Raw genomic sequence first — 15160 nt, forward strand, 5'->3', positions numbered from 1 at the left:
GGTAAGAAAAAAAAAAACAAAAACCAAATACCGATGCTTTATGCATGCTCAGGGCCAGCTTATAAACACTCCATTCAGTGGTATCTTAACACAAGTTTGCATCAGTGAAAAGAAACTGGCAAAATCCACCTTTTGCCAGATCAACTTGTCAGATGGTAAAGACCAAAAGAGAATGTTCCATCAGTTTTAATTTTTAAATACGATTGTCACATTGGGAAAATGAAATAAACACAGTAAAATAAACTGTACAAAGGCAAAGTAGAATAACAAAAAATATTTTACTAAAACATAAGATTTACAGAAGTTTCCAGACAAGCCATACAAAATGGTCACAAGCTTTTTCTTGAAGGAAGGATTCTACACTTGACAGCAAAGTCACAATGTTATTAGTGAGGGCTGTGATGTTTGTTTAATGTTCCCATTTTGGTTCAATCAAGCTTGTCCATCTACAGTGTCTAAATAAAGTTAGACTTGGCTAGAGAGCATATTCTAAAGAACTGGTTAGCTGCTTTTAACCAATGCAATTAGATCACCATAAAAAGGGGGAAAGGAGCCCATAAAATTAAAATAAAACTACCTCTCCCCCTCAAAAAAGTAATAAAGAAAAACACCCACACCCCTGCAGCTAACCCTGACAACTACCTTCATTCACAGTGCTTAACCACGATGGGGGAAATGAATAAAAGCAGAGAAGGGCCGCTGCTTTTAAACGTTTCACAACAATCCAGATGGTACTTCTAGCCTCTGCTCATGCTTTACAACAGTGAATCAGGACAAGACATAGATTTGCTAATGTGCATTTAATCACCAAAGGACTGAAGATGTCTGGACTTTTATTCTGTAATGTTTCTAAGACTGTGTCCATTAAATGCAAACAAAAAAGGAAGAAGTCTTGGCAGAACAGGATAAGTGATGCACACTTGATGATCAGATCGATTTTAAATATTATTCATGGCATATAGCCTAGTCCATGCTCTAGCTGTAGACAAAAACAAACGTGCAATTATTATTTTACTTAGTTCAATATGTTACTTTCCAAACTCTATAAACATAAAGCAGTATTATGTTGAATGCATGCTATTTTCTATCATCTGGATCAGACAGAAAGACTGTGTGTATCTAATTACCAAAACACTACAATGGAATCTACAAAATTCAGCAGGATGAAAAGAGTTGTCTCCTTTTGTCTCCTTCATTTTTAGATACGCTCTCCACTAATTTTGTTAAAATCTGTAACAGGAAGAAGCTTACTGACTTTCAAACTCCCTAGCTATAAACTGGCATAGTTTTACTGATCAGATGAATTACAAAAGCAGCTCAAAAGGGTTGAAAAGTTTTCTAGTATCTTCATGTACTGCTAGGTGAATGGTACACAAGGAGTATTTGATAAACCAATTATAGGCTGTCTTTACATTTGGGGATCATGCAGCAGGCCCTAAGAGTTTAAACATCTGCTGTTGAGAAGTGTTTACATAGTACAAACAGGATATGACTTATTCCTCTTAATGTATCTTTTCCTTTTTGTTAAGACTCGAAAAGTTTTTATAACAGTAGTATATATTATTTGAAAAAGTGGAGTGGTGTGAAGGAGGATGGGTATTAAATACCTGTTTCTATGGCTTGGGCCTCGTTGGTCTTCCACTGCTCTGCTACATCGTTTGCTAACGGATCATCCGGATTGGGAGCACTTAACAAAGCCTGGATCGATAGCAGAACTGTGCGGATCTGCAGTGCTGGGGACCACTTATCTATGAAGGCAACAGGCCCAGAATGATCAAGCATGAAACAAAAGCCCCAGAACTACTGCATTGCATTCCCACAGACCTTTGTGGTCTTTATATAAGGCAATGTTCAGATTCTCAATATAAAATGCTTAAGAGAAAAAGGAGAAATCTTAATAGCATATATTAATAAAGGTAACACTTACCTTTCAAAATATCTAAACATATTCTTCCCAACTTGTCTACATTAGGATGATAAATTTTGGTCATGAAACGTACTTTAGGGGCTGCCATCGGGTATTCTTCTGGTAGGAATAGTTCAAGCTTAAAAGTCCCTCCCTCAAAGGGGGAATCCTGAGGGCCAGCAATGACCACATGAAAATAACGGGCGTTGCTCTCATCTGGTTCTGCTTTAATGCCAGGAACTGGTTCTGCCAGCAAACGCTGGGTTTCCTACAACAGAAAAACATGACACATTTATGAAACAAATGTCACTTTGCTAAACCCCAAATTAAAAATTAAGAAGTTCATCTCTTGTGGGGCACCTGGGTGGCTCAGTGGGTTAAAGCCTCTGCCTTTGGCTCAGGTCATGATCCCAGGGTCCTGGGATCGAGCCCGCATCGGGCTTTCTGCAAGGCAGGGAGCCTGCTTCCTCCTCTCTCTCTCTCTGCCTGCCTCTCTGCCTACTTGTGATCTCTGTCAAATAAAATAAATAATATCTTTAAAAAAAAAAAAGAAGTTTGTCTCTTGTGACTGGACACAACAGAATTTCTTCACTCTAAGGGTATGTATTTTTTTAAACTCCAAGTTCAAAGAAAACACTATTTAAATAATCCCAATCACCTGAATGCAAATGCAAGTGAATAGTAATGACATACACTGCAGCTGCAAATGTCTGAGCATATGCTGATAATAAAAATTAGGATAATGAAACTGATTTTGTACTAAGGAGAGAAGTGAGGATAGGGGAGTGGAAGAGAGAGGAGGCAAGAGAGAAGAGAAAAAAGAAAATAACACTGGGATTATCACACAGGTAAAGGCCACTTACACTGTTTAAACTCTACCAAAACCTTTAAAAAGTAAAATTAGGGGCGCCTGACTGGCTCAGTCAGTACATGAACTCTTGGTCTTGGTGTTGTGAGTTCCAGCTCCACGCTGGGTGTGGAGATTACGTAAAAATAAAATCTCCTAGGGAGCGCCTGGGTGGCTCGCTCTGCCTGCTCCTCTGCCTACTCAGTGGGGAGCCTGCTTCCTCCAATCTCTCTGCCTGCCTGCCTACTTGTGATCTCTGCCTGTCAAATAAATAAATAAAAATCTTTTTAAAAAAAAACTAAAAAAATAATAAAATCTCTTAATTTTTTTAAAAGTAAAATGAGTTCTAAAACTCACTGAAAAATCTTTCCTCTAGGGGGCGCCTGGGTGGCTCAGTGGGTTAAAGCCTCTGCCTTCGGCTCAGGTCATGGTCTCAGGGTCCTGGGATCGAGCCCTGCATCGGGCTCTCTGCTCAGCAGGGAGCCTGCTTCCTCCTCTCTCTCTGCCTGCCTCTCTGCCTACTTGTGACCTCTGTCAAATAAATAAAATCTTAAAAAAAAAAAAAAAAATCTTTCCTCTAAAAAACAGAAGGGAATGTAGGAGGGCCAAGTGCCTAGGCACCTAGACAGGGCTAGAGAAATATATACAACCTTGACACTGAACCCTTATGCTGCTCCCCAACAATCATTAGTTCTCTTTCCCATCTTTCTCCCTCTCTCCTAAATATCTAGAACACTCTTCTCTCTTCAAACCTCCAGTATCTCTATCCTCACCCTCATTTTTGGCTGATGACTCTGAGGTCTATTTCACAAGAAAACAGATACTTCCTCAAGTTTGCACACCCACCTTCAACTGTGTGCCCATATGCTTTGCCTGTCCTCTTGTCACTGTGGATAAAATGGCTGTCACCCTTGGCCAAGACTGACCTCTCCTCTAAAGCATTAAATCTTCTCTCCTTTCCACCTATTCCAAGGACAATGCTGTAGGATCTCTTTCTTTTCTTCAACCAGCAGTTCCCCCTCCTCATTGGCTCTTTCCCCAAACTGTACAAACTTGCTGTAATTTCTCCCAGTAAGAGGAGAAAATAACCTTGACCTCACTCTCCCACCACCTCCTCACCAGCTAATGCACCACTGCTTTGCTGCTTTTTCAAAGTTATCTATATCTGATTGTTTTCCAATTTTTCTCCTCCCCTCCTATCTTGAACACAACACTCCAATCAGGGTCTAGCCACTAACGTGCCTGTTGAGGTCAACAGTGATTCCCACATAGTTAAATCAAATAGCCAATGCTTAATCTTCATCTTATTTGACCTAAATGTAACATCTTACCCTGTTGGTCTGCCCTCCTCCTTGCCAAACATCACCCAGCTTCCTACAGCCGAGCTCTCCTGATTCTCTTCCTACTTGTCTAGCTGCAACCTCCTTGCTGGTTCCTTCCCTGACTCCCCAACACGGAAGTGCACCAGGGCTCTGTCCTAAGGCTTCTTTTACACACTTCTATAGTGATCCCATGTTGTCCAATGAATCTGAATACTAAATACACCCTGTATACGATGTCTCCCTAATCTCATATTCAGCACAGATCTCTCCCCTGGATTACACCTCTTCTATCCATAACAATTTGTTCAACAGCTCCTCTTGTGTGTCTTAATGAGCATCCCAACTTAGCATGACTTTCCCCACCTTCAATATGCTCTTCCCGCAAAGCCATCTTCACTTTAGTTAACCATCACTCCATCCTTCCAACTGATCAAATCTTTCCCTTTATCTCCACCATATCTAAACTGATCAGCATATTTTATTCGCTTGAATTTCCAAATCTACTGGACTCCTTCTTACGGCCCTGCAGCTACACTTATGATCCAAGCCACCATCAGCTCTCGGCTGGTACACTGTAATAGCCAAGCTTTGTTCTTCCTGCTTCTGACCTTGTTCACCACTCACTCCTGGGTCTGTTCCATGGACCTTTGGAAGTCCTTACAATGACCCCCCAAGAAGAGGTTTTATATGATCCCCTGACTCTGGCTACTCTTAACTCATCTTCAGCTATGTTTCCCCCAATACTCTTACCTGGCGCTTTGCCCCAGCAAGATTAGCGGCTTAATAGTTTTCCAACCTGCTGGACATACTCCTCCCTCAAAAGCTTTGCCCTTGCTTTTTATTCCCCTGAAATTTCTACCTGGTTTGCTACCTGAGAGCTCCTAAGATCTTCATTCAGATGTGTTTTCTCGGGTAAGGCCTCCATAGTTGAAATTGCAAAAGCCCGGTCCACCTAATCCCAAACCCTCCTATCCCTGTTGCCCTAATGTTATCTCCAGAGCTCTACTAACACATTACATATCTCACTTATTTTGTTCAGAATGGAAGTGCCATAAAAGGAGATTTGTGCCTATTTACTGCTATATCCTCAGCATTTGGAACAGTGCCCAGCACCACAGATGTTCAATAAATACTTGCTGAATTATGAAATCTATTTGATGTTACAAAGAACAAAGAATAAACTATCAGAACTGCATCTTCAACATTAAAGCAGTGTTATTCAAAGCAGGATACGCACATCACAGGAGGATAACAAAAGGATCCATTCACGCGTGGGAAAAAATAACCTAACTTTTATTTATAAACATACTTTTTTAGCCAAAAATAGTTAACACTCAATAAAAGAAACTGGTAATTCCATGTGTAATTTTATATGTTAGTAATATACATTCAACATTTTGAATAGGCACGTGCAGTTGAAGTTTTAGAACACTGCTATATCTGAAGTTTTAGATATGAAAAACAATGAGAATACTGTATTTACGCCACCTTCACTTATGAAAAATCCTACACCTTACACCATTCCATTCTACAACCTACAGGGTACACACTAAAAGAGATTTCCCTGTCTTATACTGAAATAATCATAAGATGCAGATAAAAAATTAAACCCTTTTCCAAACTGTGTTAAACCCATAGCCATTTAAAGCAATGCCTTTAGTACTTTAGAGACTGGTTTTTTTTTGCTTTGTTTTAATCATAGCAGTGCAAGGGAAATGAGAAACTGAAATGCTGTGAACTACTTTTAGCAAAATGTTCTTTGGATTCAAAGTAAAACATTTTTACTGCATAAAAAATCTCAGAGGGGCACCTGGGTGGCTCAGTTGATACTTGCCTTCAGCTCTAGCCTGGCACTCGGCTCCCTGCTCAGTGGGGAGTCTGCTTCTCCCTCCCTCTCTGCCCCTCCACGCCCCAGCTTGTGCATGCTGTCTCGCACTTGCGCTCTCTCTTCCTCTCTCAAGTAAATAAACAAATCTTAAAAAAAAAAAAAAAAAAAACCCTCAACAGGCAATAATGAAGCCTCCCACTGTAGGAAGTCCACCAACACGGAATTAGAACAAAAGAGGCAGGTCTTCATTTTTAGCAAAAAAATTAAAATAAAATAAAATAAAATAAAGATACTAAGGACCAACAGTAAGAGTAAAGAAATGAGAAAAAAGCTAGATGGTAAAATTCCTTGAATTCTGACCTCTCCTCACCTCGACCCTCCTTTTGTTTTGCCCCAGGTCTTCCTATTTTTAGAAATCCAGAAGTTGGAAGATTAGGGAAAAAAAGAAAAGGCTGGGGTCTAAGGGCCCCCAAATCCCACTCCCTGGTTACACAAAGTAGTAGCAGCTCTATTCTAGGCTATAAAAAGCAGCCAGAAGGGCCTCCAAGATCATATCCCAAAATAGCCTCAAAATCACACTTAGAACACATTGTAAGATTCATCATTCCTTCCTCATCCTCAGTTCCTCCTCAAAATAAGACTCTTTCTAAAGAATGTACATATTAAACATACCACATGGCCTGATCAATTATAAAATTTAATCTGAACACATTCTAGCATAAGCCTTTACGTATGGAAAACATTTTTAAACAGTTTTTATACGCTCTCAAGTTCTCATAGATTTTGATATAATGAAGAGATGCATAATTATCTGACTACATGGCACTGATTTCCCAAACAAACCCACAGCATAAATTATGGGAGGAAAAAAGAATAAAATCCAAACCAAATGGAACAAGTCTCACGCACAGAACTTAGAGTCCATTTTTTTCCTGAAAAAGGCAAAAGTGGGTAGGAAATAAAATCCTTCCTGCTAGTACTCACACATGGGTAACTATGAAACACATTCTAGTTTTATATTATTCTTTGGTAAAAAGACAAGTACAGTATGATTTCTTCAAGTCTAGAAGTAACGGGTTCAAATTCCTTCTTCATTGCTTACGTAACTATTACTTTTGAGCAAATAATCTACACTGCTCTGAGTCTCAGCTGACTTATCTATATCATAATTAAGATTACCTCTCATGTAGAGTTGCTATGAAGATCAAAAGAGGAATACTGCAGAAAGACTTAACAAATGAGATCACATAGGAAGGTCATAGCCATATACAACCAACTCAAAAAGAATTAAGAACAAAGCACAGTAACAAATCTTAAGATTTATTAAACAACAGTATTTGTTTTTTTTTAAAGATTTTATTTATTGCGGCCCCTGGGTGGCTCAGTGGGTTAAAGCCTCCGCTTTCAGCTCAGGTCATGATCTCAGGGCTCTCTGCTCAGCAGGGAGCCTGCTTCCCCCTCTAAATCTTTGCGGGGGGGGGGGGGGTGTTTATTTATTTATTTGACAGAGAGAGAGATCGCAAGTAGGCAGAGAGGCAGGCGGGGCGGGGGGGGGGGGGGGCAGGCTCCCTGCTGAGCAGAGAGCCTGATGCAGTGCTTGATCCCAAGACCCTGAGATCATGACCTGAGCCGAGGGCAGAGGCTTATTAACCCACTGAGCCACCCAGGTGCCCCCAGTATTTGTTTTTAAAGAAAACAGAATAACCATTAGTTGCATTATAATCCTACTTGCTTAAAAACAATCCTCTGACCCAATCCCAGGCAGAACTAAGTTTAGGCCATACAGAACAAAATGTATTATAAACTATTTAGGGAATTAGTTACTAAAAAACAGAAAAGGAAGTACATAAAAATAGAGTATGAATTTAAGTGACAGGAGGAGTAAGTCTCAAGGAAACTATCTCATCTTACAGAGTGAGTGTAATAGTTCATGCTATAAATACCTTAAAAAGGAATTAAGTAACATCAAATTGATCTGGTCATCAATAGATCTACTGGGACTTGAAGAGCAAATTTCAGGATTATACCACAGTAAACTGCAACACTTGACAGTCTGTCAACTAAATTCCATTAACTAGGTCTTGTCCCTCTGTAAAGTTCAATAACAACTTGTGCTCACTATCAAGAACTGTTAATTAAGGTCGTCTTATACATCTTTTTAAGGCAGTGAATGAAGTATGTACAGTAAAATTTTAGATAACAGTATTCTTAGAAAAAAAAAGTGGCAGGGATGACTGGTGGCTCAGTCATTTAAGTGTATTGATTTTGGTTCAGGTCATAATCTCAGGGTCCTGAGATCTAGCTCCAGGTCCAGCTTCATGCTCAGCAGGGACTCGGCTTGAGATTCGCTCTCCCCTTTGCCCCTCCCCCCCAAAGAAAGGAAGGAAGAACAAGGAAGGAGGGAGGGAAAAAGTGGCAATTTGCATATGAGAAAAGTTGATCCATTTAATAACTTTCTATATACACCTCCAACTTTCTATATACTTTACATTACATTATATACATATATACATGATTACACTACATACATTATATACTTTAATAACTTTCTATATACACCTCCAACTATATACTATATATATATATATATACATATATATATATATATATATCGGTGTATATATATATACTACCTATATCTATATACTACCTCCAACATATACCTACAGCCATTAGGTTTTTTTCCTATTTAGAATATCCTCTGGTGGCACCTGGGTGACACAGTCAGCTAAGCACCTGACTTTAGGTTTCAGCTCAGGTCATGATCTCAGGGTCCTGATATTAAGACCTGCTCCACACTCAGCACAGAGTCAGCTTAAGACTCATTTTCCCTCTCCCTTTGTCCCTTACCATGCCCTCACTCTCTAAAATTAAAAAAGAATTATTCTCTGAAACACAAAGATGTTTACTAATGTATTACTAATAATGTCAATTGTGGATCTTTAGATCATCTCACCCAAGAGCCATCTGACTACACTTGGTAACACCATCAATTTTGTTATCACTACTAGTCTTATCAAACTGAGAGGTGCCTCAGTGATGTCTGCTCTGTGTACTCCAGTCTCTAACCACATCTACAAGCAATTTAAAAATATTACCAAGCAGGGGCTCCTTTTCTGGGATTACTGATAAAGCAAAAGCCTATTTTTCAACTGTAAACTACTTCAAGGGCATCTACAATTTCGCCATCTAAGATAAGTGGGAATTTAAAAAAAAAAAAAAGTTACCAACATTTTGAGTGTCACGTCCCTAACATTTTATCCATGAGCCATGTCGTTCTTACTACACAATTTTGGTCTATGAACGCAGTAATTTTAGGAATGCATAGATCTCATTATAGTAGAACTGACTGTATTTATTCTGGCTGGGATTAGAAACAGAGCCAAAATTGTGCTCAATTTCCCTACTGCACCACTTCCTTACAAATCATGAGGGTGAGCTAGAGGTGCATATAGCATGATAAAAATGGTTGATGAATGCTTTCTCTACAGCAGTGCTGCCCAACAGATATATGAGCTGCAAATATAACACTAAATTTTCCACTAACCACATTAAAAAGTAAAAAGCAGTTAAAATTAGTATTTTATTTAACAGTATATTCAAACAGTATCATTTCAACATGTAATCAACATAAAAGTTATTAATATAATCTTTTTTCATACAAAGTCTTCAAAATCCAGTAATTTATACTTACATACTTACAACACATATCAATTCAAACTAGTCACACTGCAACTGCTCAATAGCCACATGGGGCTAGCAGCTACCATATAGGACAGTGAAACACAAGACAATACTGTTATAATGTCACTTACACATTACCAATATAATTTATTTTAAATAGTGAGTAAAAACTGGCAGAGAAACTTTAAAGTATCACTTTTTTCCCCTCAAAAGTTCTATGCAACAGTAATGTCAGAACATCTGAATCACTAGTATTAGGAATGTGGCTGTTAATGTTTGGTACAGTCACAAGCCTGTGCTCAAAAATAATGACTCGTAGCCATTTCAAAAAACCACAGCATGGACAAAAATTAACTGAAACAAGGCAACTGCATGAAAAAATATGGGTTAATCCCTCAGAGATCATTTTAATTTTTACAGTCCACACTACCCCCTAGTGGATAAAAGACTTAACTTACTCATTTGAACCCCTTTTCCTCCTCCAATAGCTGATAAACTATTTTACTCTAATTCACTAAGTTTTTAAAAAATGTTTACCCTAAAGTCAGAGGAGACTAACAATTCTCAAGGCACACCCTCCACCTTCCATTTTTCCCTCTACTCCCACACACATAAACCTCCCATTTTCCTTCTCTGAAAAGAAGGAAAAATGGAAGAAGCCCTTTCAAAGGCTCTAGGCACCAAGGACTAAATCTTAAGATCTTAGACTAAGGTATCCCTGTGATGAAAAGCTTTATTTCTAGTGGACCGATAAGTAGTAAGAAAGTATAGTTGACACATGAACAACATACAAGTTAGGGGAACCAACCCCCCACACAGTTGAAAATCCACATATAAATACTGACCCCCCCCCAGAAACTTAACTACTAAGAGTCTACTGTTGACCAAACACCTTACCTATAAGTCAATTAATACATATTGTATGTATGTATTATACACTGTATTCTTATAATACAGTAAGCTAGAGAAAAGACCATGTTAAGAAAATGAGGGGCACCTGGGTAGCTCGGTCAGTTAAGAATCTGCCTTCAGCTCAGGGTCATGATCTCCCCATCCTGGGACAGAGCCCCGTGTCTGGCTCCCTGCTCAGCAGGGAGTCTGCTTCTCCCTCTGCCCCTGCTTGCACATGCTCTCTCTCTCTCTCTCTCTCTCTCTCTCTCAAATAAATAAATAAAAATATATTTTTAAAAAGAATCACAAGGAAGAGAAAATGTATTTAATAGTTCTATACTGCAGGGGCGCCTGGGTGGCTCAGTGGGTTAAGCCGCTGCCTTCGGCTCAGGTCATGATCTCAGGTCCGCATCGGGCTCTCTGCTCAGCAGGGAGCCTGCTTCCTCCTCTCTCTCTGCCTGCCTCTCTGCCTGCTTGTGCTCTCTCTCTCTCTCTCTCTCTGTCAAATAAATAAATAAATAAATCTTTTTAAAAAAAAATAGTTCTATACTGCATTTTTTAAAAGATTTTATTTATTTATCTGACAGAGAGCTCATAAGTAGGCAGAGAGGCAGGCAGAGAGAGAGGAGGAAGCAGGCTCCCTGCTGAGCAGAGAGCCCCATGCGGGGCTCGATCCCAGGACCCTGAGATCATGACCTGAGCCAAGGGCAGGCACTTAACTGACTGAGCCACCCAGGCACCCCAGTTCTGCACTGCATTTATCAAAACTAAAAAATCCACGTACAAGTGAACTCACATATAAACAGACCAGTGAGCACAGTTCAAACCCATGTTCTTCAAGGGTCAGCTGTACTCTGTATTCCACTTTGGAGTAATAACCAAGAGATAGAATGGAATAACCTGGCCTAGAACTCTCTAGTTTTTTCTCTCAAACCAAGACCAAATCAGTACTTCCGTTAAGTTCAGTGAAAAGGAAAAGAGACTTGGAAGCCAGGGAAGGACTTCTGAAAAGCTAAGGATCTTCAACTGACTTGTTTCTCAGGTCTGAATTAGTCTGGAGTTGCCTGGACCTTACCACCACCCCTCTCACTACAGCTGGGACAATAATTATTTGAAGATGAGAACTCCGACTAGCAAATGGTGGTGGTGAAGTGCTAAATACATGCTTGCTCAGTGAATGAATAAATGCATGTGTGCTTAGGCACCACACAGAGCTGATATGAAGAATTACTATACTTAACTGTTAGTAGAGGGTAACTTCCACCCCAGGAATGGCATTTACAATTATTCCAATCACTGGCAACAGACAAAAATCTGAAAATCCTACTAGCAAAGTGTGCCTCCAACAGGGAAAACCATTAGGCTGAATTCCTTGTCTACCAACCCCAAATTCTTTTGTTCCACTGCAGTCTGTCTCTTTTCCTGCCCCCACTAGTCTGTAAATTCCCTAAAGGCAGGGACTCTGCAATTATTAAGCACTACACCCAGATGGGCAGAGAAGCAATAAAAAAAAAAAAAATCAAGTAACAATAACTGTGCCAAACAGTGATTTAAGTGCTCTACATGTATTATTAACTCAATCTTCATACCCATTTTACAAATGAGGGAAATGAGAAACTAAAACTAACCACTTATATTATAACCAAAGTTATAGCAAGTGGCAGAGCCAAGACTGAAATCCAGGTAACTGGATTCTACTCAGTCTGGCTTCAGAGCCTGATTTCTTAATCTCAGTGACCTATAGAAAGACAATTAACAATATGAACAGTAAATCTCAAATGTTTGTCAGGACAGTAAATAGCACAGAAGTTAAGGAAGGGCTCCTTTCAGTCCTTCATAATCATGAAAAAGTGCTTCATCAAAGAGGTAAATTAATTTAAGCCATAATGTCACTTTTTTTCTTTTTTTCCTTTGGGATTGGCAACTGAAGAAGTATACAGTCTTAGTAACATAAATGAAGTAGAAAAAACTCTGCTTTATTTAATGGAAAAATCGGTATATGTCATTTTGACCTGGAATTATCCATTATATGGTAAGCCACTTTGCCTATCTCTGTTATTACATGAAACCACTATGCTCTAAAATGTTGTGACTCTGAAATATGAATTTACTAACAAATGTTTATTTTGTACATGGCATTGTGGTACCAACTAATTCAAAGGAAGAATTTTAAAAAAAAGTCCCTTTGTCCTTCAAGAATTTCACTGTGAGTATAAAATATATTTATAAAAGTCAGTTTTTGAAAGATGCATTTTTCAAATACGGTATGTCAAGGTCTTAGAGAAGGCGATTAGGGATACTAACTACAAGAACAACAGGACTACACTGGGAGCACATTATGTTCTTGCTTATTTCTACAGACATTTCAAAAGTTTTCTGGGAAGATAACTTTACATCTCCATCTTTTTCTGTTTTTTGAAAGATTTCTAAATACTGGCATCACTCATGAAAGTTAACATCTCCATTTTTTTCTTAGTTTCTGATTTGATGATGCCTGGACTTTCTTTAGCACCAGCTCAAAAATTTAATATATGCCTTTACTGATCTAAATAATGTAACTGTCCTTTGGTCTTAATGAATTCTGTGTCTTAGGAATGATGTCTTGGAACTCTGAATGAAGAGAGACTATCTAGCCTAGTAACACTTCACTGAGATTGCTGCTGTAATAAGGTCCTCAAGGCACCATTAGCAAACCCATCAAAAAGCATTTTTTAAAAACCTGAATGCTTCAGATTCTGGGAAGAAGTATATAACTTAGTAGGTGAGGGAGGAAAGGTCTTCTGTATTCATCCTGAATGAAAATAGGCAATTTTTTAAATGCCTGTTTCTGTATAGTGAAAACTAAAATTATGATTGATGCCTTAGCAAAAACCAGTAAACTTGTACTTTAAAAAAAATTCAGCATTTAAGTTAGAAATCATCTAGACTGTGGGTTTCTTTCTTAAAATTTCAAATGGTTGAAGTTGATAATCCATTTCAAGGCCTTTACGTGTTAATTTCAGCCATTCATCTACACATTTGTCTACAATGAAACAACAGTAAAATTCCACCATTCATTCATGGTGGAATTTTCACCATTCATTCACCTTCCCTTCCTTAGTATAATGCTGGAATTGGGAGCTTAAGAATGTTAAAGTTTGAAGTAACTGTTGTTTGAAAACAGAAAAAGTTATCCATAGTCACACAGGATTATGTCGGTGGCATAAGAAAAATTAGGTTCATAATGGGTGTTCATCATTCCTTTAGACCACCTGACAGGCTGAACAGCCTTGTTGGGGAATAATACCCCCAACCTTTATAGATCCCCACCTCCCTCAACAGAAGCTTTAGTCTTGGGAAATTTCCTAACTCTCTCCTAAGCATGTGTGAGATTTAGGTTCAGTCAAAACCTGTCAAAGGTAAAATACAACAGAAGGATCCATTCTGGAGATAATAGCAGTAGTTACCTCTACTACGGAAGAGGTTCTAGTGCGGCATTCTGTACTTGGCATTAGCAGTGGAACTGCAGAGTACGAAGCCCACAACGCCAGCAGGAAAGTCTCCACCGTATTGTGATTCTGAGCCTTGTTTCCTGAATGTGTCTTTCTTCGGCACCCCTGAAGATTATGTGAGATACCTGTAACTCAATAATGCTATTTCTACTTAAACTAGCCAAAGTTGAACTCCATTGCTTGCTAAAAATACAAAGCTTAACCTAGATAGAGAAGAAAGTGAAGAAAAGGAAAGAGTTAATAGACCTGGGGTTGGGGATCTCTTTGGGATTAAATGAGATCAAAGGAGAGCAGGCTAACCTCTCTATCAAAGAACTTCTATCTACTTTAACTGCCTTTAAAGAGGGAGCTAATTTCACACTGAAAGAGCTAACTTATAACTAAACAGTCTGGTATACCTCCTAGGGAAAAAACCTGGAGCTAAGACATCTCTATTTAATCCCAATCTTAACTGTACCAATTTGTTATACAATCACACAAATTCACTTCACACAAATTCACTTAAACTCCCCAACTTCTAAAATTTAGTCCCTCCAACATTTCAAAGATTCCCTCTAACACTAAAACTAAGTATTTTAACATCGAAATGGGTTAAATCTTACTGTTTTATGCTCCCTTCTGCTAAAACGTCCCCTTTTATAATACTCTTATTTTTTTAAAGATTTATTGTATTTGAGAAAGAGCAGGGGGGAGGGGAAGAGGGGGAAGAGAGTCCCAAGCAAGCTGTGCTTAGCGCAGAGCTCGAGACACAGGGCTCAATCTCAAGACCCTGAGATCACGACGTGAGCTAAAACCAAGAGCAGGGTGCTTAACCAGCTGCACCACCTAGGCACCCCTATAATACTCTTTAACACTGTTATTACTGCTCACTGTTTCGCCCTATTGAGGGAAGAGGTATTATGGGCTGTATCCCCAGCATCCATGCCAATGCTTAATAGCTAAAGAAATTCGTTGCTAATGGTACCTGCTTTTCTCCCCCAATTCTTTCCCACCTGCTCATTAACGAAAAATACAATGTTGACTTAAGTAGCTATACTCACTTAAATAGCTATACTCCTAATAAACAAAATCTGGTTAACATCTTAGTATGTTTGTATTTATTCCGATAAAGACAAAAGCCCTTTTTAAAAACAGTTTAATATTTTTACATTTTTTTCAATTACTGTGTCAGTCTACCCCACTTTCCTGGTT

General features: G+C 38.8%; 1 protein-coding gene across 1 annotated transcript in view; it reads right to left on the reverse strand.

Annotated features, from left to right (window-relative positions):
* Positions 1-259: 259 nt before the first annotated feature.
* The window catches only part of UBE2N (ubiquitin conjugating enzyme E2 N), a 37045-nt gene continuing 22144 nt past the window's right edge, over positions 260-15160 (reverse strand). Inside the window, exons 2-4 of the mRNA XM_047743486.1 lie at positions 1928-2174; positions 1608-1748; positions 260-979 (exon numbers count right to left, since the gene is read on the reverse strand). Coding sequence (XP_047599442.1) covers positions 939-979; positions 1608-1748; positions 1928-2174 — 429 coding nt within the window. The 3' untranslated portion in view covers positions 260-938. The remainder of the gene's footprint in view (positions 980-1607; positions 1749-1927; positions 2175-15160) is intronic.

This window comes from Lutra lutra, chromosome 8 (assembly GCF_902655055.1).
Source record: "Lutra lutra chromosome 8, mLutLut1.2, whole genome shotgun sequence".
Lineage (NCBI taxonomy): Eukaryota > Metazoa > Chordata > Mammalia > Carnivora > Mustelidae > Lutra > Lutra lutra.